General features: G+C 40.1%; 1 protein-coding gene across 1 annotated transcript in view; it reads left to right on the plus strand.

The window, feature by feature from the left end:
* The first annotated feature begins 2,058 nt into the window (after positions 1-2,058).
* Positions 2,059-24,563, plus strand: part of Iqub (IQ motif and ubiquitin domain containing) — a 69,463-nt gene continuing 46,958 nt past the window's right edge. The window contains exons 1-6 of the mRNA XM_036181808.1: positions 2,059-2,124; positions 6,470-6,867; positions 12,731-12,865; positions 15,547-15,708; positions 15,793-15,965; positions 16,632-16,787. Of these exons, the coding sequence (XP_036037701.1) occupies positions 6,474-6,867; positions 12,731-12,865; positions 15,547-15,708; positions 15,793-15,965; positions 16,632-16,787 (1,020 nt within the window). The 5' untranslated portion in view covers positions 2,059-2,124; positions 6,470-6,473. The remainder of the gene's footprint in view (positions 2,125-6,469; positions 6,868-12,730; positions 12,866-15,546; positions 15,709-15,792; positions 15,966-16,631; positions 16,788-24,563) is intronic.

Raw genomic sequence — 24,563 nt, forward strand, 5'->3', positions numbered from 1 at the left:
GGTGGCATATCTAAATGTGATCATATATTAATTTCTGTTTTTTATGACTAAATTGTAAGATACGTTACTGGATTTCATGATTCTCAGGGTTTTTGTGTGTGTGTGGAACGTGTACGTTTCTTAGAGATAAACATACTGCCTTGTTATAGAATGTCACATTTTACTCTCTGATCATGGGTTCTTTTCTTCAGGGTACAACAGGCCCACAAATCTTTTAGGTTTTAAAAATCAATGGAATAGAAAGTTTTCCCATAGCTCGTTTGTAAATAAAACAAACCTAAGTCATCAATAGAAGGCTGTTTCTGGTCTGTATTACATTTTAATATGAACGAACATCTTTGTCACAGAAGTGTCAGTGTATTTGATTTGGGATTGGAGATGTATTCCTTAATACCATGTGCCCACATTCACCTTCCAAAATTCAGTGAAATGTTCAAACTTAAACATATCTAGTGTACTTCAGAAATTTCAGGAAAGTCGTGATGAGCCTTCACAAGTTCACAAATGATGCAAATTTAATCCAGAGATAACTTCCAAAACAATTTCCAGGTCCTTAGTGTTGTAAATAATTATTCTAATATTTTTTCCTACTTAGCCATTTTTATCAACATGCATTTCCATATGGAGTTACTTTGAAATGCTTGATTTCATAAGGCCACTAGATGGCATCTTTGTAAAAGTAGGAGCACATTAAAAGAAAGTTTATAAATAAATGCCAAGATGACTGAAGGTAGATGAGTCATTTTGAACAAGACCTAAGCAAGATTGCTCAGATTTAGGATGAAAAGTAAATCAAAAGCATTGGTACGGCACTGTTTTCATTTTGTAATTAGTAGTATTTATCACCAATTTTCATTCAGGGGACATTGACATATGGCCATACACCTTTATGTGTTTGTAAGAGAGAAATTGAGTGTGTGTTCTTGATATATTAGTAAGCTAATCAAGCTACATAGACCATCTAAGAAAAGTACACTCTAAGAATTCCTGTTGTACAAGTTAGCATATAAAGTTCATAGTACATTCTCAATACGTTATCAGGACAGGTAGTGAAGGTCAGGCTGCACTTGGGAGTGGTAAGGACGTGAACCTTTCTGCTGCCTGCTTTTTGCCCCATTTCTGACCTCTGTTCCTCACCAAGTGCTTTCATTACTGCCCCTTGCAGGAGGACAAGGAATGATAAACTTTTGAAGGCGTGAGAAAGTGAGTGTTAGTGAAGAGATGGATGGAATTGTAGCAACAGGGTGTGCAGATGAACACAGTGAATGAGGGAGTGGACTCTATAACATAAAGTGTTTAGTTTTATTAATCTCTTTAAACATTAGAGGATGTTGGTCACAGCAGCACATCATAGGGGTTTAAAATCTGGGCTGGGCTTAATCCTGGCTCTCTCATCAAATCTTTGTGTACTTTCTCAGTAGTACATTAGTGCTAATAGCAGTCCTTCAATAGAATCATTGCACCCGACTATTCGAAAGATAGATCTGGTGCTTAATGACACACTTACTAAACGTTAGCTGCTGTTATAACATAACCACTTGAAATTTGTGCAGGGAGCATGTTTGATCTCCAAAACTGTGATTTTTAAAACTTTTAAAGAATTTGATGATAGAAAACCAAACAACAAAAGCTTTGCTTTTCCTGACTTATAAAGAGGAGTATTTAAGAGTTCGACTTTTCCTGTTCTCTCTGGCTGCCAGGAAGCTACACCAAGGGTCGAAATTGGACAAAAGTAAGTAGACAGTCACTGTTGTAATCTTGTGTTCTTTTATCATCTCTGTCTCTCAGTGTTCATATTTGCATTTTTAAAGAAAAAGTCATCTGTGAGTTTAGACTGTTACAGACTGCCTTTTCAAAAGTGTAAGAGCTCCCAGAGGAGAGAGGTTAACTTCAAATCATCTTAAGGTCTAGGTTCCTGGCAGCTAACAAACTTCACTTTGGTCTTTTCCCCATTTGCTCTTGCTGACGGATTCCTTTGCAACTGCGCGGGGGCGGTGCCCTGGCAGAGGAAGCTGCCAGTTGCTAGGATACGGCCAGCAACAGAACATCTAAGCCGGAAGAAGCTGCTTCTGAGGACTGGAGAAACCTTTTGGTCTGTAGGTAATAGCTGTGTTTCTTGAGCAGGTAAGGGGACACATTTGGCGTCCCTCCTATAGATGACTGCGGGTTCTAAGTGGGGGTGACTCTGGTTTAGGGACCTTTCAGGGGTGCCAGTTTCGGTTGGGCACCGGGAGTATCTGGTCAGGAGATAATGCTGAACAAAAACCTTACAAAGCATCACACCTCATTTTGCCCCTTCTTTAGCTACTTTCTTCCACCCTTGATTATGATATCTTCAATCAACACAGGGTCAAGGTGGGAGGTGTACCTCACTCTGCCTCCTTGGTGCTGATCATGGTAATGCTAGAGAAGGAGAGGAAAGTGCCCGGATCTGGCCTTCTATGGAGACCATTTCCAGTCTACAAGGAATTCAGGGCCTTTGGACTTTCCTCAGAAGGCACACTGCTTCCCTCCACTCCTCACCTCACCTCCTAATAAAAACGTCAGGAAGCCTATTTTGAAGAAGGCAAGACAGGCTCTCTACCTCACTGGTATTCCAGATGCAGCAGGCTTTAAATGGGAAGAAATGAAATCATACACTAGAAGTGAAAGGGGCAGAGTTTTTTTTTTATATTCAATCTTAATAGCTATTGTGTTTTATTTTTAAACCATAAGACTAAAGCCTTTTTGAATAGATAATATATAAAAATGAGGGAAATTCTTCACTCTTGGAGATGCATGCCTCTTAGCACTGGAGAGTCAAGACCAGCCTTCATTACATAGTGATATGCTTTGTCGAGAGGCCTGCACCTCCACTAAACAGTGTGACAGACAGTCTGTCTTAGTCACGGTTCTACTGCTTTGAAGAGACACCATGAGCAAGGCATCTTATAAAAGAAAGCATTTAATTGGGGGCTGGCTTATAGTTTCAGAGGTTAGTTCATTATCACATGGTGGGGAGCAAGGTGGCATACAGGCAGGTGTTGGAGCAGTAGCTGAGAGCTACATCCTGATCCACAAGCAGGGAGAGAGTGGGGGAACATGGGCTTTTGAAACCTCAAAGCTCACTCTAGAGACACAATTCTAACGAGGCCACACCTTCAGATTCTTCTAATCCAAGCAAAGAGTTCTACTCCCTGATGAGTCTATAGGGGCCATTCTTATTCAAATCATCACATGCTCTAACAATGAAAACTTGAATAGCAAACATCTTTCACTACCCATTTCCCTCCTCTCCACCATGCATCTTCCAGAGGTGTTCAAAGTGTATGTGTTGTGTAGCTGACATGAGTGCACACTGTTCTGTGTTAATACTGTGTATTCTAGAACAGCTTCCTGTAGGTTTTCCCTGCTCTGCCTTATTGTTCATACATTTGTGTGGATGCCCATAGGTAGTGATGCTACATGTGAGGCAGTGTTTCCAGCACATCATGAAACTTGGAAACTCATAAGCAAAAAGATTAATAAATTTCCCTACCAAAGAATCCAAAACTTCAGTCTAATAAAAGACAATAAAACATCATAATTGCTGACACAATTATAACATGCAACAAAGAGATATTTAAATGAAGACCCTTAATGTCCCAATACAAAGATGAAAATAAATATCAAGGAGCAGCAATATCACATGTTCAATTTTAAGAAAACCACTTGATGGAATTTGATGTAGATCTACATGCATTTTGACATTTTCACCTGATTATAGGAACTTCTTTTTTTAGTGTGTTTAAACTTGTAAATACAGATGATGTACATTTGTTGCAGCCCTACTTTTTACTTGTATGAAATTGAACACAGTTGAAATGTTCTTCAGTAGAGCAAGAATAGAATACAATGTGGCTTTCTTAGCTCTGCAATGAAGTTACTACACAATTGTTGAGAAAAATGAGGTAGAAATAAACATTTAAAAATGTTAAGCATAAGCTGGGCAGTGGTGGTGGTGGTGGTGGTGGTGGTGGTGGTGGTGGTGGTAGTGGTGGTGGTGGTGGTGCACGCCTTTAATCCCAGCCCTCAGGAGCCAGAGGCAGGCAGATCTCTGTGAGTTCAAGGCCAGCCTGATCTACAAAGAGGGTTCCAGGACAGCCAGGGCTGTTACACAGAGGAATCTGGTTACCAAAAAAAACCCAAAAATAATAAATACATAAACACATAAATAAATAAATGAATGTTAAGGATATATTAAGTTAAAACAAGTAAAACTGCATCAATGTTTAAAATATACAGAAAAGTTTATATATTTAAAGATATATGGTTCCAATTATAAATTCATCCATGAACAATTTGCATAACTTTATTGATTGACACTAAGAAATAAGGGGCTGGGGATTTAGCTCAGTGGTAGAGCACTTGCCTAGCAAGCACAAGGCCCTGGGTTCGGTCCTCAGCTCTGGAAAAAAAAAAAAAGACACTAAGAAATAAAACTAGAGCATTAACAACAAAAGGTTTCTTTTACTGTTTATTTTATCCTTTTCTGTTCTAGTAGCTTTATTTTTTTCTTTTCAAGATATTGTGGTCTCTTAAAAACTATGTTAACTTAATAATAATTTTATAACATTAACTTAAAAACTTGCAAATAAATAAAAATATCACAAACCCAAATTTAACCAGACTCAAAGTCTATACAACCCAATGCACTTTCATACAGTTAGAATAGGTATTTGAAATGAAAGATGTGGAACTTTACATTCAATTTTATACTTCAAATATCAAGTACATTTTATGTACTTATTCACTACCAAACCCAAAATAGTCTAGACAAAAATTAGAATTAGAAGACAGTTATCTTTATATCCTCTTTCATAGCTAATATTATAAAATTATAGTAAAATTTAGAGAATTAAAAATTAATTTTAAGCCGGGTGGTTGTGGCACATGCCTTTAATCCCAGTACTCGGGAGGCAGAGCCAGGTGGATCTTTGTGAGTTCGAGGCCGGCCTGATCTACAGAGTGAGATCCAGGAAAGGCGTAAAGCTACACAGAGAAACTCTGTCTTGAAAACAAAAACAAAACAAAACAACAAAAAAATTATTTTAAAATCTTCCAAATTGTAGCTGGGATGCCGTTGGTACCTATGTAGCTTGGAGCATCACAGCACTTTCCAGCTCATCCTGTAATGTGCATGCTTGGTCATTTACAAGTAAAACATGTTGCAGTGAGTGTTTATACATATTCATGTATGCAATTGGAATGTGTTAATAGACATATGGGGAGTGTTAGGAACAGATATTAATCAGCAGCTTCTCTTAGCTGAGTGAAGATCAAAACCTTCTCTATGTTCACTGTACTCCATTTTAACTCATTGTCATGTTTTGACTTGCAAATACAGGACAGTCTCTGATTGTGAAGTTATTGTTTAACAACTGGAGTTGACCAGTAGCTTATAGTGGGGCATTCCCCAGTCTTGGCAGTCCTAAGACCGTTCCTTCTACCATAGTTCTATCTGACATGAGGTGGTACAGCCAGAGTTTCCCTTGCCAGTTTGGCACCATGTTGCTTAGACTTACACTCTTCAGGACTGTGAGTTAAATAAACCACTTTTCTTTCCAAAAACATTCATCTCAGGATCCTAGGATAACTATCTCAATGCCTTCTGAAGGGAGACCCTGAAGACCTTCCAATAGGCTTCATCATTTAAACGTCAGTCATCACCTCCTTGAATCATGGAAGGCCAACCTTGCAACAGAAGAACCCCTGGAATTATAAATCCAGCTCTTAGTTACTGTAACTTTGACTCCAATTACCTTGCAGCATGTCCTACATTTGATAAGATATCTATTTTGGGGTCAGAGGTCACTGAGGTCTCTGCTTCTTGTGAGAGTAGAGCTAATGCAGAGCGTGTTTTTTTTATCCCAGGTCATTATCTGATCGGTTGTTTGAAAAATTTAATCCTTTCTATTGCCAGAATCGTTAATACCATGTTAGTTCTATATTCTGGAAAAAAAAAGGCTCCAACCAAAAAACAACTAGGTCCTTTCTTAAAGATGTATACTTCATTGAATATGAAAGAAGATTTTTTCCTGAATATTCTCAGAGAATATCATATTCCAAATTCTATTTTAAGGTTCTCTGTTATTTTTAATTTTCACTAATTTTTAAATTAAAACCCCATTTGTGCTTTAACCTGATGCTTGTCACTAGAAAGAAAATAAACTTTTAAAAAAGAGGATCAGTATTTCAGGTGTCTGAGAGCTTTGTCTGCATATATGTATGTGTATCATGTGTGGAATGGTATTCATGGATGTCAGAAGAAGGCATCAGATCCCCTGGAACTGAAGTTTCAGACCCTTGTGAACACTCTGTGGTGCTGGGGAACCAAGCCCAGGTCCTCTGCATGATCAGCAAGTGCTCTAGCCACAGAGCCCCCATCTGTCCAATTCCAGTGAGGAAACTCTTATCAGTGGAGTAACTTTAACTGTTTGTCTTAATTTAGGAAAATGTCTGACACAGAGGAGCATGTTGATCCTGAGAAAAAAGCCGAGTCTGCAGCAGACAGCGAAGCTACTGCTGACATTATCAGTATCCCTCGTCCTTTAGAAGATGCAGAGGAGTCAGATATCACTGTAGAGGAGGAATCTGAAATGGAGGAATTCACCACCGAGAGCGAGGAAACAACAGAGGGACAGAGTGAACGCACCATTTCAACTGCAAAGTCCTATGAAGCCAAACCCAGGGAAGAGATTGTGTCCCCTGAAAATACTGCATATTCTCAGGAAGAACAGACACTTCCAGATTATCAGAGGCCAGAAGATGACGAGATGAAGTTGCTGAGTAAAATAAAAGCTTCAAAGGAGACTTTGCAGAAATCAATAAGCGAGGCTTCAGCAACAGGTATTAGTTGTAGGAGAGCAGACATTTTACTTGTTTGTGTCAAAGGGTAGTTTTAATTTAAAATTCAATTGTGAGGTTTAAAAGTTCAGTTTAAAGTGTGTGTGTGTGTGTGTGTGTGTGTGTGTGTGTGTGTGTGTGTTTGTGTGTGTTTCAAATAGAATAGGAATTAGATGTATCTAGGAACCTTGAAAAAAACCTGAGTAAATTTATTTTATTTTATTTTTTGGCTTGGAGATTTGGCATTAATTATTGTGCATAGCTAGCAAGATACAGCATGGAAGTGGAACCCAGATCCTCATTTGCATTGGGTATTCCCTCACATATCATGCTGTGTTTACATTTTGTTTTTGTCTTTGTCTGGCTGGTACAGACCATATATACAGCTCAGGAAAACACATACTGGCTTTCATTGTAGGTCAGTTTTAATGATATACGTAGAACATGTGGATGCCATGTAGGTGCTGCCAGTACTGGTAACAGAGAAGCAGGCAGCAATGCAGTGATTGCATCGCTACTGACTGTTCTGATTCTCCTTTGCCAGTGAATTTTGAGAATTTCCACCCATAGCAAAAAGAACATGGGATCCGACTTACCAACAGTAATAGCATCATCAGCAATGAGGGCACAGAGACAGCTCACACAGGCATCCTCAGCATCTAAAGAGCTCCTGTGATCTTTTAAGGGCCTCATTCAACTTAAGCCAAACCAGGATTCCTAGCTTCAACACAGAAGGGAATTTCAGAACAATCCAAAAATGGTTCAGAGTTAGAGAATTTATTAAAGATATTTCACTACAGGCTTTAAGCATGAGGTTAGAAGAAAGAGAAGCTCTCATGGAGTAAGCTACACCAGAGAATGTGGGCATGGACTCTTGGAGCAGAGTCCTAATTAATTGTCTTACCATTGGCCATATATGCCATTTCTGTGGTTTTCAAGTTATACTTCAAAAGGTTGCTAAGAAACATTTATTTTCTTTTCTCTTTCTTTTTAAGTGACATTATAGGATGGCTTCAGAGATACATTGGGTGGAATTATAGTCTGATAAAGTAGAACCAGGAGCCAGTAGGATTGCATAAAGGGGTTGATTCAGTATGTGTCTTTTCTCTATGTATGTGTTTTCTGGTGAGATTCCTAGAGGACTGAAGGCTTAGAGCTGGGGTGGAAGAAAGGCTGTAAGCAGTTTCAATTGTACGGAATCCTTGCTTCTCACCCACTGAGAAGCAGTCTGATAGGGCAGGGGCTCTTTTTCTTTTTCATGTCCCTATACTTTCTCTGTCTTTCCATCCTACCTCAACCACAGCAACTGACTTTGGTGAAATGTAGCTCTAGAACACAGAGGTGGCAGTTCAGATGATGCTGTATACTGTGCCTGCATAAGTCATGAATGACAAGGAGCAGGCTGGGAAGATAAAGTGAGCCAAACTTGCCAGACAGAACCCAATAGCTCTCAAATTAGTTACTCCATGTGAATTTTTAGTGCCATTTTGGATATTTCAGTAATTCCTGAGACTGTAACTTATGCCACAAGCATAGTGATTAAAAACAAACAAACAAACAAACAAACAAAAAACCCATGAAGCTCAATCCTAATTAGTCTTAACAATAAAAACCTGGAGTCAGATATCAAGGGTGAAAGTTCAAAGATCAGAGAAGCAGAGCAGTAGTCACTAGAAACTTCTTACCTCTATGGATCTTCAGATTGAATGGGGGAGATCTTGTCTCTACAAATCCTGAGACTTAATGGGGGGGGGGATTCTGATTCCACCTCCCTAGTACTGGGGTAAAGGCATGAGCCTCTCATGTGTTGGGATCAAAGGCTTGAGCATCCCAAGTACTGGGATCAAAAGTGTGAGCCTCCCAAATGCTAGGATTAAAGGCATAAACATCCCAAGTGCTGGGATTAAAGCTATGAACTCCCACCATCCAGCTTTGTTTCTTTTCTAGATTGGTTCAATCTTCTGCAGCCCAGGGTGGCCTTGAACTCCTGATCTTCCTGCTTCTACCTCCCAAGTGCTGGGATTAAAGATGTGTGCCACCACTGCCTGGCCTCTGTGGTTAACTAGTGGCTGGCTCCACCCTCTGATCTCCAGGCAAACTTTGTCAGAACACAAACAAAATATCATACAACATTTCCTCCTTTTTGTCTAAACAAAAAGCAAAGGTTTTAACTAACACAAAAACTATATACAATAAGTACAATAACAAAATACAAATATATAAGGCAATAATTACACTAATAATGTCTAATCCATTAGCTTTTGACAAATTCAGAGACAATACTCCATTATCTAAACTATTTTGGTGAGTCCAAAGTGTTGTACCTAATTCACTTTCTTTCTTAAACTTGCATCACCAACCCAAAACTATCTTTTTATGTTTCTCAATATTATGAACTTTATACCTCTTTAGTGTGTTTCTTTTCTGAGTCTGGTAACAAGGAAAACTATAACTATCTATTCTTCAACTCCATCAGAGACCTGAGTAAACAAGGAAGTATAGAGCAAACAGCTTCCAAAAATAAGAAATGACAGAAACAGCTGGCTTCCTGGACCCAAGGTTCCTCTGCAATGTTGGGGCATCCATCTTCAACCTAGAATATCTGACAGACTTTTCTATGAAGCAGGATTTTTGAAGGACTGTCCTACCTTGTCTTGGCTAAGTTCTGCAGTCACTTTCTTTTCCGTTCTGCCTGTCCAATTTGGACAACATACTGTCAGCAGTCAAGGCAGAGGCAATTTCTTGCTTGATGGCTAACTTTTGCCACAAAGAAAGTAAACTCCATATGGACTTTTCTTTGATGCCCATCATCTTCTCTGAAATAGATTGGTGCTGCCGGGAGCAGACAGAAACAAAAACCAAAAAACTTACATTCTTAAAACACCTTAAATGCTATATTCTATAGATTTCTGAAGTGTTTGAAGACCACCTGTCTATCTAAAACATATCTCTTTTTGACCTTGAAAACATACCTAACATGACTACAAGTTTGGTTGTAATAGGTGACTAACTACTAACCTGCATTTCTTTTTATCCTAAATAGCTTGAAATAATAACTTTCAAGGACTAGAAATTTATATTACATTGTTAGATGAGCAGTATAGGTACAAGACTAAAAACACATACATGTACAGTATGTTCTAACCAAAATAATCTTAAATTTATATTAATACACAAAAATCCATATCAGTGTAAAAATATTTAAAAATAGCAGTTGCATTTTTTAAAGTAGATTCAATAATATACCTCTTCATCCTATCATTTCTATAACATATGCAGTATAACAAAAATAGCCTCAAATTTGTATCAATATACAAAAATCTGAGCCAATGTAAAATATTTAAAACTAGCAGTTGCTTTTTAAAAGTAGATTCAATAACCTACCTTTTTAAAAATCCTATTTCTATATCCCCCTTTTTCTTTTTAGAACAAGATCCCTGAATCTGATCTCCTTTGTTCAGTTTTTTTTTCCTGACCATTACCAATAACAACTTGTAACCAATCACCCTAAATGATGACAGATCTCCATAACCCACCAAACAACCAGAAACCAACCACCCGACCTTTTGGAAATGTTGGCATCATGTTCTTAAAATTGCTTGCTGCTGTCTAGGGGCAATGGCAACCTTAGGGGACTCTGAAAAAAACTGGGATAGTTGTCAAGTCCTGTGAAAGCTGGCTGTGTCATTTGTTGTCCAGTCTCTGTGTGATGGGAAAGAGTACGGCTTGTCTCGAGTCCTGACTAGTCTGTGAGGCTGGATCATCTTAGCCAGCCACCCTGAAATTGTTCTGAGCAGTTTGTAGTCCAAAGCTGATCTTTGGGTTGTGTTTTTCAGCTTAGCGGCATTACCATAGTCCCAAGGGGAAGATTGCATTTGGTCAGATTATTTTTTTTTCCTGGTAATTTTTTCTGAGTAGTTCTCCCTTCTTCTTTGAATGTTTATTTGTTTAAAGGTCTTTATTGATTTTTCAAGATGGTGGTTTTTATTTTCCTGGAAAGAGAAAAACACCCCCCAACCCTAACTTTGAGGAGTTTCCCTTCTGGCAAATTATGTCTGATCAAATGAAAAGCATTTGATAGTCTTATAAGTTAGTTTACATTGAGTGGTCACGCTGTTTGATGAACTATCACCTCTTCTAATCAAGAGGACTCTCTTGTTTAAATCTAATCTTTATCAGTTTTGATTTATGGTTTCTCCTGAAATTCTTGTTTCATTTTCTGAAGCTGTTCTATCATCCAGAGCAGTATGGTTTTTTACAATAGGCATTAAGTCCTTCCATTGTTCTGGGAAGGAGTTTCCCTCATGGTGACAGGAAAAGACTGAACCAAATTTGACATGGGGGCCTGTGAGAACCCTCCCCCACAGGTGTTTTCCAATGGCAAAGGGCTATCTTGTCTGTCCCTTGTTGATCTACATTTACTTGTCCAATTTCTGCCTCTGCCACACCTTCTGCACAATCCAGAAGAGAGGGGCCTGTTGTTTGGATTATTCCTAGATAAAGCATTGTTTCTAGAAGTGTTCTGTCTACAATCCCTTGGTGACCTTGTTTGCCACAGTTAAAACACTTGGGGTTTTGATTTTGCTTCAAGCCTCTGAAAATTACTTCTCATATCTAAGCATCATCATGGCTATGAGATTCAATATCTGTCATTTGGCAGTTTCTGTAAGGTGACTGGATAAATTAATGTTGTTTGTTTGAAAACCTTGGGCTGTTCCTCTCTAATTTTATAATGTGATGGTGAGATTGGTTCTCCTTTAAATCCCTCTGTCTGGGACTGAATGTCTCTATGATCCATTTTAATTAGTTTTTCTAAGGCACTCATATCAACCAACTTTTTTAGAGATAAACCAGGAATTATCCAACTCACAATAAAGATTATCAAGATGATAATTCACATTATGTAAATCCCAGTTAAATTGATTATCCCCTCATTTAATTGTTCCATTTTTAAACGATGTGTTGTATAAGCATACAGAGATCTAGCTCCCTCCATCATAATAGTGTTTCCCATTTTTTAACTCTCTCTCTCTGTAACTAATTCCCCCCTTTAAGAATTTATGATTGTCTCACCAAATCTGCAGACGCTGGCAGTGAAGTGTGAGGCTGACTGCTGCTGTATAGTAGCAGCTGTAGAAACTGGAGCAGGTGTAAGGCAACTACCTAGTGTGGCAGCAGCCTGAGGAGGGGGTCCAGGGAAAGCCTACAACCCACTGGGAGAGGGAAGAAGTCAAAGAGCCAGCCGTCTGCACAGGGAAATGTGCAAAAGCAGCTAACTCCAGTGGTGTTGGAGCCCAAGTGCCTGTGGAGTTTGCTGCAGAGAGGCTGCAACAGAAAAATCCCAAACTCGCTCAGAGGCTTGGGGAAAAAATAAAGGAAAACCTAGTAGGCAGGCAGGTGGTGACTCTGATGGGAGCCCTTGCTTGCAGCTCTGGAGTCTACAGCCACTAGACTTTGTACCTCTATGCATCCTCAGAATGAATAGGGGTGAGATCCTATCTCCTCCATCCATCTTATATTCCTGTCTCTATCTCCCTAGTGCTGGGATTAAAGGCATGCACCACCACCACCCAGCTCTGTTTCTCTTTTAGACTGGTTCAATCTTCTGCAGCCCAGGGTGGCCTTTAACTCCTAATCTTCCTGCTCTTCCTCCCAAGTGCTGGGATTAAAGGTGTGTGCCACCACTGCCTGGCCCCTATGGTTAACTAGTGGCTAGCTCCGCCCTCTGATCTGTAGGGAAGCCTTATTTGTCAGAACACAAAATATCACAGAACAGACCCATGTCCTACTTTCCTCTTCTCTAGGAATAGGCTGTTGATCCTTCCTGTATTTGATGATGATCATTCTTCTCTCTTTTTGTTTACAGTAAAATTTGTACTTGTTCCTGTAGCCCAGGAAATCATAATGCCTGTTAGAGTTGATATTCCATTTAGATATCTCAAGGAGCACTTTGCACGCCTGTTACGTATCCCACATTACGTACTGCAAATAACACATGCAGGTAAGTTTGAAGGCTAATAAATTTATCAAGACTGTTCTGGTTTTAACATTTAAATTACCAAAATCTTTGACTTTACATGTATCTTAGTATTTACTGTTTCAGCATTACAATGTGGTTATACATTAGTTCATTTAAAGCATTTCTATATACACATGTTTTAGTCTAGATTCTTTGGATATAACTGAACTTTCTCAGAATCATGAAGCACTGTTCCTGTCCTCAAGTCAAGCAGGGAAGCGTTACATGGGGGTAGTTACCACACACTGTGGAAATGCTTTCATGGCAATCATCACTCATACTTGAATATTACAGAGAAAGGAACCTGGGTGGCTATAGGATGTTTCAGTCAATAAAAATGAAAATTCTTGGGATAAGTTCCAAAGGGGTGGGGAAACTTGATGAAATTTTGAGTGAGTGGAGGGGAAATGGACAAAAATTCGAGAAGAAGAAGGAGAAGGAGAAGGAGAAAAGAAGGAGAAGGAGAAGGAAGGAGAGGGAGAGGAAGAGGGGAGGGAAAAGAAGAAGAAGAAGAAGAAGAAGAAGAAGAAGAAGAAGAAGAAGAAGAAGAAGAAGAAGAGGAGGAGGAGGAGGAGGAGGAGGAGGAGGAGAAGAAGAAAAGAAGGAGATAAGAAATAAAGAACAAATATAGTTTATGAATTTTCTATACATTAAGGTAAATTTCACAATGTAAAATTTACTTACATTATGTGGATGTTGTTGAAAGTCTCTGCTTAAGTTATTCAGCCTCTGTGGCAATTAGATAAATTCTTTGTAACTGTGGTTAGCATAGCTGCCACGTTTAAACTGGGCACATATGAACAAATTCTAATGTTTCCATTAAAGTGGTTTTTTTTTTTTTTTGTATTGACTTATAAAAATGTTACAAATAGTTTCCAGAGAATGAATTTAATTCTAGATGAAAATTTAAAAGCCTAGGGTAGTATGATGGCACAGCAGGTCAAAGTACTTGATGCCAAGCCTTAAAAACCTAAGTTCTAGCCCTGGGACCAAATGGTGGAAGGAGAGAACTGACTCCTTCAAGTTGTCCTCTGACTTCACTCCTGTGCCATGACATGCACACACATACATGCATGCAAACACACACACACACAATAAATAAGTGGCTAAAATGCAATAAAAGCTTTAAATCATACAAGAGTGAATGAATGTTAAGATGTATTGAAATAACCAACTAAAGGTTGATTGGGCCAACCAAACTGAAGTATAGAGTGATTATCAACAAAAATGATAATGATAATCACAATGGTTGAGTCCTCAGCATGCATTAATATGTCTACAAAAATATCCTGCTTATTTCATCATTTAATTTACACAACAACCCTTTGAGGGAGATATATATTGTTACTAACTATTTGGAAAGTAAACTCAGGGAACTCCTATAAAGTCAATGTGCTAATAAGTGGCTGAGTTTGAAATGTATGACATCAAAGAGGGAAGTTTAAACTACAGGATATTAACTCAAATTTGAAGTTTAAAATTGGAGGCTATAGAGTCTTAGAGATCAGGTAAAGGATAGTGATAATAAAGGAGCTCTGTCGTTGGTGTTTTATGACTGGTCATTCTTTTTATAGTTGCCAGTTCAACCTCTGGGTAGCAAGTTCATGTCAGCACCAAACAGAGAAATGTGAGAGTCTATGCTAACCAACCATCCTGCAAAACAGGTGCCTTCTTCCAGCATAAGAACTGTAGCTCAAGCTTGATGAGTCTGTGCCCACTCTAGAAAAGAATAGAGGAATGAAGAGGGCCAAGGGAATGTGTGTTAGTTTTCTATGACTGCTGTAATGATAAATATAACATAGAGGAACAAAGTAAACTTCTTTTATAGTTCTGGAGGGTGGAGGTCCTATGCCATTTTCCGTGGGATCAAGTTAAGGTGTCTGTGGGGCTGCTCTCTATCTGGAGTATCTAGAGGGAAATCCACTGGCTTGCCATTCCTGCTCCTAGAGTTGCAAGTCTGGCGTTCAGTGCTTCTTTGGCCCTTCATCCATCCCTAAAGACACCTATTTCAACAGATCTCACTTTGCTTGTGTCACATTGCCTCTCCCCCCCCCCCCCCGCCCCGAGTTAAGTCTTTCTTTTCCCTTCTCTAACAAGGGCATATGTGATGCAGGGCACAGCTAGATAGTGAGGATTAGCTCCCCATTTCAAGTCCTCAATCAAATCTGCAGTCACTGTTGCTCTGTAAGTTTAGGTCCTAAGGATCAGGACATGGGCTACTGCTCTTAGTGCTACTGTACACCCTGTCACATGTAGATTCACTCAGCCAGGAGCCTTCTGATTTGACTAGCTAGGGAGCAAGACCCAGAATCCTCCTCCCCACTGCTGGACTTACAGATGTGTATTCTGGGGATCTGAATTCAAGTCCCCATGTTTGTGCAGCACACACCTTAACAATTGGACCATTCTTAGCACAGCATGTATTACATACTTAAAAATGACTAAGACAGTGAAATTTGAGTGTTCTCACTGTAAAAAGTAAGTGTGAGGTATTGAATTTGTTAACTTGATTAAAATGGTCACATTTTGCAACCTGGGCACATGTTGATTGAAGCATCATTTAGTACAACTTAAATATACACAATTTTCTCAATGTAAAGTAAGGATGAACAGAAACAACGCTTTCTTTGCCATAAAACATCTTAACACTTTCATTTTCTCAGGAATAATTGTTGGGAATAGTGAGAGTCTAATCCAATACGGAGTTAAACCACAAGAAATTGTCCAAGTGGAGATATTTTCCACACATCCCGATCAATATCCAATCAGGAGAGTAGAAGGCCTGAGTGAAGGCTCCCAGATCATAACAGTCACCATACAGACGGGTGAGTCCTCTGCCATCTTTTAGATGGTGTTTCAGAGTGCCCCTGTGTTGAACTTTCCTTCAGTCCTGGTTTTCATCTCCTTAGGCACCGATCGCTACGAGGAGGTAGCTGTTGAGATAGTAAAATCTGACTTCCACAAGCCATTTCTCGGTGGATTTAGACATAAAACAACAGGAGTAGAATATCACAATGCCGGAACACAAACCATACCTAGAAAGATTCCTGAAAAACCCAATCGGTTTTGTAGGGACACCCAGGTAATGTTTTTATTGTCCCATTTATGTGTGTGATGTTATAGAATCAGCAATTGTTCACTCAAAATTTTCTAATTTTTCCATAACTGGAATGGCTTTGGGATTGACTTTACTGGGGTGACAGGTAATGAAGAAATGACAGAAAAATGGCGATCCAGTGGTGAGTCATATGCTCAGATGGAGATTCACCAGCTGCCCAGAAACTTGGTGCATTTATGAAATCTACTGCAGAAGACAGAGGTTTATTTATTGCGTACAACTAAATAAGGAGTCAGCTAATCTTGTAGGGGTCTCTTGGGGAGCAGCGTTGGGCTGTAGTCATCTGGGAGGACGAAGCTGTGGTTGATGTTTTTTACACACACTATCAGCATCATTACTTTGACCAAGGGAAGGCCTTGCTATTGCTCTGAGTCTGCCCTGGGGAGGAATTTGTCATTCCCATGGGTCTGAAGCACAGGGTCCTTGACATGGCTATGCTCATGTCAATAATACATACTCACTCAGGACTTCATCCACTCCAGACATAATTAATTGTATGACAAGTAATATAACAAAGGCAAGATTAATGTAAACATGTAAAAAACACACTATCCACTTGGAGATGTTTATAAGATTGTCTTCACAATGGAAATTATCCAGTAGTGCTTATTTTTAATGTTTTTATTTTAGACAGTTTTTCAGAGAAAAAAGGTCCAACAAACTACAAATACAACATCCACTCAGATGACTAAAATTGGTGTGTATATATCAAACATGACTGATAAACTGCTCAAGCCAGGGAGGTACTTCACAGCAGCAGAGTTCCACGCACGGAGATTGAAGGCGGTAAGACAGCATTCACTGGGGTCGAACACTGAAAATTAGATGTATATGCCTATTCTTCTCTGTGCATTTCCCTAAGCCAAGGCAGCTTGAGGAAGAGCAACATGGATAGCATTCTATTGCTACTAAAGACAATCATCCTGAATATCCCTCCATATAAATAACTAGAATTAAAAATGTTGCTAATTCTCCTTGTTCCCCAAGAAATCTCCTAAGGTGTTTCTGTGTAGCCCTTGGCCATTATTAGACTTCTCAACACTTCTGTCCCTTACTGATAATCCTTATGCCAGTACAGTCAAATGGGGACTTCCCTGACCAATTGAAGTCAAACTCGATAAGGCAGTTTGACTTCTCTGATACTTATGGAATATCTCCATTATTTTAGTGTTTGGATGATTTCCCCTTTTTTTTTTCACCATTTTACGTCCAACCTAATTGATCTTTTATAGATAGCTTACAACAGTATCTGTCATCTATCATCATTTGGATGTGAATAAAACACACGCACACATATGTATGTATATATGTATATATATATGTATATTTTAGGTCATATATCCTATAGCCTGATATATATGTATATTATATAGAATATATGTTCTGAAGTCATGGTCTTTTTCTAGCCTCACCTGACCAAGATCTTGAGAAATGAACATGGAATACAAAACAATTCAAGCCTACTGACTCTTTGCCCCTATGGAAACTCTATCAGGGCGGTATCAGTGCCCAGCTATGTCAACCTGATGAATTTTTCACTTTTTAGATGAACCGAGGGAAAAGATAGAATCACACAGAACATTGAGAAACTTGAGTCAAGTTCTCTTGGCATAGTGAGGGTCTAACAAGGCTATATGTAAATGGTTCAGCATCAACTGTGTCATGGACAAGGGCATAGTTTCTTTTTACTCTGTAGCTGACTTCCTTAGTGCTGTTAGCTAGCCCTGGTTTCTTTTTTATTTATTTTATTTTTGAGATTACAATATAATTACATTTCTTCCTTCCCTTTCATCCCTCCAAACCTTCCCATATACCTCTCCTACCTCCCTTCACTCTCCTTCAAATTCATGGCCGCTTTTTTCACTAATTGTTATTGCTATATATACACACACACATATATCATAGGCATATTGCATATAATGTTACTTGTATGTATATTTTCAAGGCTGACCATTTGGCACCACACAACCAAGTGGTGTGTTCTTTCCTGGGGATGACCACCTCTCCCGCTCCCAGCTTTCCTCAGTTGCCGATAGTTATGTAGGCTTGGGGCCTCGTGGACTTTCCCCCAGCTGTATAAACTGACTACATGACCACTCTGTGGTATGGTTATGGGAAATGTTTTCATTGTAGAATTAGGGGAAAAGCAACAGAGACATCTGGAAGAGTTCAGAGCAGAGAGAGACAGTCGTAGTCTGAACATGTCCAGCAGACTGGGCCTGGCCAGGAGCAGAGGAGAGAGAGCAGGGAAAGTGAGAAAGGAAGACAGAGAGAGGACCAAAAGAGCTTGTGGCCAAAATAGTGGTGTTATAAGAATAGGTAGCTGTGGGGAGGGAAGCCCATGAGCTGGAGACATTCAGGGAAGAGAGGCGGTGAGTAGAGCCCAGAAGGCCAGGGTGCCAGCATGGACTCTGAAATATGTAATAGGTACTCGGGACACTGAGGAGCCTGGAGGCCAGTGTGTGCTTTGGTGTGCTAATAGGCACCACAGAGAGCCATATGTCCCTTTTGCCAATAATAAGGGGAAAGGCTCCTTTTAACACAGGGGATCTGGCTTCACAAATTCCTGAGAAATGCTGGCTTTTGTCTAACCACCAGAATTTGGGGAAATGGAGTTCCTTTTGCATCTGATATCATCCTCTTTGAATGTCCATTGGTGTCATCCTTGTTCAGCTCACATTTGGGCAGTCATGTTGGTGAGACTTTGTGGGTATAGTTCTGAGACTAATAGGAGAGACAAACTCTCACATCAAGCTCCCTGATCCTCTGGCTCTTGTGATTTCTGTTCCATTTTCTACAAGATTCCCTAAGCCTTAGGTGAAGGGATGTTTTGTAGATGTAGATGTAGATGTAGATGTAGATGTAGATGTAGCCAGTGGGACTGGGTTCAATAACTCTGCATTTTGATGGGTTGTGATTTTCTGTAGTGGTCTCTGTTGCAAAGAGAAGTTTCCTTGATGAGGGGTGAAGACTACATGTATCTGTTGGTACAAGTATTGAGAGCTGCTGATAGCAAAAGGCCATGGAAGTATACAGCAGGTGACCACTAGTGTTCAAAAGGTCAACCTGTCAGAACCAAGGGTTCTGGTAGAGGACTAAGCCATCACTCAAGGTATGTTGGAGTTATGGCCTGTTGAATGAATTGGCTGTTTCTTGTTGTAAACTGTTTGTGCAATAACAGCTATGATATAGTCCCATTACTGTGCATCTTCATGTACTATATATGTGTAATCTCATGATTACATCTCAGTCTTATGAGCACATATATCTGTGGGTGATCAGGAAGATGACTTTTCACTTAGCTATATAATTTTAATATATAGAAAATATACTAGGATATACTTCATAGCCAGTATGTCCCATGAGACTGTAGACACTTAAAGACTGCTTTGTTCCTTTCTCTCCTCAGTCCAACACAAACTCCACACACTTAGCTCATTTTTACCTCAGAGCAAGTTCTAAATAGACTAAAGGCCTTTGTATATAGATCATAACTTTAAAACTTTACAGTTGTGCAGAGTTGCAGGTGTCTACCAAAGTTACTAACACAAAACACCCAAAGAAAAGCCTGCCAATTCTTTGCTCGCTAAGTCTGCTGATAAAATCGGTGTCTGAGAGTTTGTGTCACTGGCACTGAGCCCCCTACCTCTGATCCTAAGACCTTGGAACCTTGCATTACTACAGCAATGGTTCTGCTCCTTATTGTCTATTCTAGGAATGTGCTATGACCTTGAGAGTTTTGAAACTTTTTCAGGATTGCAAGGAGTCACCAGTTAGAAATACTGAGGAGTCAGGCAAAAGAGAAGTGAAGAATGAGAGCTGTAAGAAGCTGTAGATTTAGGGAGAAAGAACTGACTTAGAACAATAAAATGAATGACCTGAAAGAGCTTGCTGTGCATAGATTCTTTTGATATTTCTAAGATTAAATTCCCAGCTAGTTGTAGATTCTTGCCCAGAACCTGGGAAAGAGTTATTGAGGGCTGGACCCCAGTAACTCTTGTTATACAAGGACAAATATTTATAGATTGTTGTTAGGGATTGTGCTGGTTTAGTAACTTAGTGGTTGTAAATACTCCTCCCAATAACCACAATTTCAGTAGCACCGAGTAGTGGGCTAGGTTTCCAGAACAAGGCATGGTCTCCCTCTTGTTAAGCAGGTCTTAAGTCCAATTAGAAGGCTATTGGTTACCACCAACTTATGTGTGTCATTATTGTAGTCTTGGGGTTATCATACCATGTTTGTTATTGATGTGATTCATAGGCATCATATCTGGGTACAGATGTTGGTTGCTTCCCTCCTTTGGAAGCCTGTGTGGTACCTTCTGGTACCATGAAAGCTCGGCCTCAGGGAGAGCGCATCCAGGTCAGTTCCAGTGCAGAGGTCTTTAGATCTTGTTTCTGCAGTGTATAGTGTCTTCAGCTGTAGGGACTTACTGTCCACCTCTGGGTGGCAACAAGGGCAACAGCAACTAGAAAGGGTCATATAGAGTTAGGTCACTCTGTTCCCTCTCATTGGAGGCTCCTAGCTCCAAGTCTTCAGGTGTGAGTACATACATAGTCTGTAGTAACTACAGAAGTGAAGGGAGTAAGATGGGACTGTTGCCAGTACAGTGGGAATGGAAACAGTGGAGTGGGGAATGTCAGGGTACAGTTGATCTGGTCAGGGAAGTGAGAAAGGGGGGACTCTTTAGGAGGGCGTGGGAGGTAAACACTGACGGAGGCTAAAGAGGAATACATGCCGTCTGATAGGAGAAGAGAGAAAAGAGGAGGCTCCCCAGGAAAGGTGGGGGGAGGCAATACAGGAAGAGGGAAATGGCTAAAATAACAATATGAATGTCTGAAAATGCCACAAGGAATCATCTTATTAACCACTTGCCTTTAAAAAACTATAGTGCATACCTTTGAAAAACTATAGTTCATATAGTTTTAATCAATTTTTTTCTCATCTGGACTGATGGTGCTCCCTCTAAGAGCCAAAGACCACTGAACAACCCCCCCTCCCGCAATAACAGACATGAGAAGCCCCCTTTTGAGTTGTTGGCCAAGACTGTCCAGGAGATTTTCAAAACATACAGCCTATTAATGTTGCCATGGTGTCTTATGTAAGATCGGGGGAGTTTTCATATTATTTAAAAAGGCTTCTTTTGAAGCCTTAATGAGTTTAACATGTTCAAAAACACCCCTTAATAAAAATATATCCTATGTATTTACTTGGTTTTAATTTCAAAATGTACTTTCTGTGAATTTTGACTATTTTTTTCATTCTTTTATTATTATATTTGTGTTTTAATTTTACACATCAACCATGGGTTCCCCTGTCCTCCCCCCTCCTGCCCCCACCTTCCCCCCAGCCCCTCCCCTCCATTCCCATCTCCTCCAGGGCCAAGACACCCCTGGGGATTCATTTAAACTTGGTGGATTCAGTACAGGCAGGTCCAGTCCCCTCCTCCCAGGCTGAGCATGTGTCCCTGTGTAAGCCCAAGGTTCCAAACAGCCAGCTCATGCACTAAGGACAGGTCCGGGTCCCGCAGCCTGGATGCCTCCCAAACAGTTCAAGCTATTCAATTGGAATGTTGACTGTTTTATAAAGGCATCTTTCCTTTTACTCTAAAGATTAACCAAATCTAGTAGTCTTCTTTTTGTTGTGTTTCACGTTAGTGAAAAGGTTCGGAAACTCCAGCTTTAGAATCCAGCTAAGGGTATGCTGCTGTGCTGGACCCGTGTTCCACACCAGCTCAGGGGTGGCACCTGGGAGTGCATGCTGGTGGAAATTTCCAGTTACCTCGAATGCTGTTAGTGTGAGCACTACTCAGTTGACTGCTTTTACAAGTGAGTCTCTCCACAAAAGTACACTGCTCTTGTCGTTCCATGAGGGGCCTTTTATTTGGTTGGTTTTTTTTTTTTTTTTCCAAAATGGTGAGTTATTCTTTGGTGTATGAAATTCTGATGTGGCCAGAGGGATTAAAACAGAATAAAAGACTATTTCCTTCCTTGCGCTCCAAGGTTAGTTATCCCAGGGGACAATTAATTTCACAATGTCTTGTAACTGTGGGGAGTCACCTGTTCTCATGTCCAAGGAGGCCACAGAGACTCCATTGGGTAGAATGTCTAGTGCAAGTCTACACAGGTGAAGGTCTACAGAGAGAAAAAAATTTCCTCCATGCTTCCAAATATAATAATGGTCTAACCCAGTGCTTCTCAACCTTCTTAATGCTGGGACCTTTCAGTGCAGTTCCTCATGTTGTGGTGACCCCTCAACCATAAATTACTTCGTTGCTCCTCCATAACTGTAATTTTGATACTATTATGAATCATAATGTAAAAATCTGATATATGACCCAAGAGGTTGCAACCCACAGGTTGAAAACCACTGGCTCTATCTTGTTTTTCATTATAAGCATGTGTTGTACTCCCTTGCCACATGTTTAGAAAATACAATTTTGTCACGAATATGTGTTTAATCTTGTAGCCACTCTATAAGCTAGCGACAGTTAGGGTTTTTAACTGCTGTAATGTTTATTGCGCTAGTCTTCAGCTAAGCACTTTCTATGCCTACTGCTATTGTATAGAGAATGGTTAGTCACTTAAAGCCAGACAGCAAGGAGATAGCAGAGTCTGTGCTCTTTTTATTATTAATTAGTTTATTTATTTGCATCACGACTGCAGCCTCCACTTCTTCCTCTCTTCCCTCTCCCTCCTCCATCTGCCCTCTGCACCCCAATCCACCCCTTCTCCTCATTTGCTCAGAAAAGGGCAGGCCTCCCCCACACACCAGCAAGGCATGGCAGATAAAGCTGCCAAAAGACCAAGTACCTCCCCCTGTATTCATGCTGGACAAGGCAATCCAGCATGAGGAATAGGTTGCCAAGAGCCAGCCAAAGCACCAGGGACAGTCCTGCTCCCATTGCTGAGAGTCCCACAAATAGACTAAGCTACATAACTGTCACATATGTGAAGAGGGCAATCCCATGCAGGCTCTCTGGTTGTTGATTCAGACTTTGTGAGTTCACATGAGTGAGGCTAGCCGTTTCTGTGGATTTTCCTCTGATGTCCCTGATCCTCCAGGCTCCATCAATCTCTCCTCCCTCTCCTCAGCAGGACTCCCTGAGCTCAACCTAGTGTTTGGCTGAATGTGTCTCTGAATCTGCCTCCATCAGTCACTGGATGAAGGCTTTCCACTGACAAACTGGGATAGTCAGTAATCACAGGGGACGGCCAGTTCAGGCTATGCATCCACTGCTGCACAGAGTCTTAGCTGCGGCCATCATTGTAGACTTGTAGGAGTTTCCCTTGCATCAGGCTTCTACCCGACTCCAAAAATAAAGCCCCACTTTCCAGTCATTTTTCTCAGTACTCTCCCCTCCACCTACCCTGTAATCTGGTCCCTCAAGTTCCCATGCCCACTCACCCTGAATCCAACTACGTGATCTCCTCTATTTCCCCTTCCTTAGGAGATTGATAGTCCCCTCCTTGGGCCCTCCTTGTTACATAGCCTCTCTGGGTCTGTGCATGGTTGTCCTTTACTTTACAGCTAATATCTACCTATGAGTGAGTACATACCATGTTCATCTTTCTGGGTCTGGATTACCTCACACAGGATGATTTTTTTCTAGTTTTAAACATTTGCCTTCAAATTTCCTGATGTCATTGTTTTAACTGCTGAGTAGTACTCCATTGTACAAATGTACCACATTTTCTTTATCCATTCCTCAGTTGAGGGACATCTAGTTTGTTTCCAGGTTCTGGCTATTACAAACCAAGCTGCTATGAACATAGTTGAGCAACTGTCCTTATGGAATGACTGGGCATTCTTTGAGTAATATTCCCAAGAGTGGTATACCTGGGTCTTGAGGTAGATCAATTACCAATTTCATGTGAAGCTGTCATATTGTTTTTCAAAATGGCTGTATAAGTTTGCACTCTCACTAGCAATGGAGGAGTGGTCCCCTTGTTCCACATTGTCTCCAGCATGAGCTGTCACTTGTGTTTTGATCTTATTCTGACAAGTGTAAGATGGAATCTCAGAGTCTTTCTGATTTGATTTCCCAGATGGCAAAGGATGATGAACATTTCCTTAAATGTTTCTCTGCCATTTGATATTCTTCTGTTGAGAATTCTGCTTAGGCCAGTATTCCATTTTTAATTGGATTATTTGAGGGGTTTTTTATGTCTAGTTTCTTGTGTTCTTTATATATTTTGGGTTGGTAAAGACATTTTCCCATTCTATAGGCTGCTGTTTTGTCCTATTTGGCTTTACAGAAGGGTTTCAGTTTCATGAGGTCCCATTTATTAATTTTCAATCTTAGTGTCTATGCTATTGGTGAAAGTTGTCTCCTTTACCAATATATTCAAGGTTATCACCTGATTTCTCTTCTATCAGGTTCAGTGAAACTGGATTTATGTTGAGGTCTTTGATCCACTTGGACTTGAGGTTTTTGCAATGTGATAGATATGGATCTACTTGTATTCTTCTACATGCCTAAATCTAATTATGCCAGCACCATTTGTTGAAGATGCTTTTTTCCCCATTGTATAGATTTTTTTTTTTGGTCAAAATCAAGT

This window comes from Onychomys torridus, chromosome 3 (genome assembly GCF_903995425.1).
Source record: "Onychomys torridus chromosome 3, mOncTor1.1, whole genome shotgun sequence".
In the NCBI taxonomy this organism is placed as follows: domain Eukaryota; kingdom Metazoa; phylum Chordata; class Mammalia; order Rodentia; family Cricetidae; genus Onychomys; species Onychomys torridus.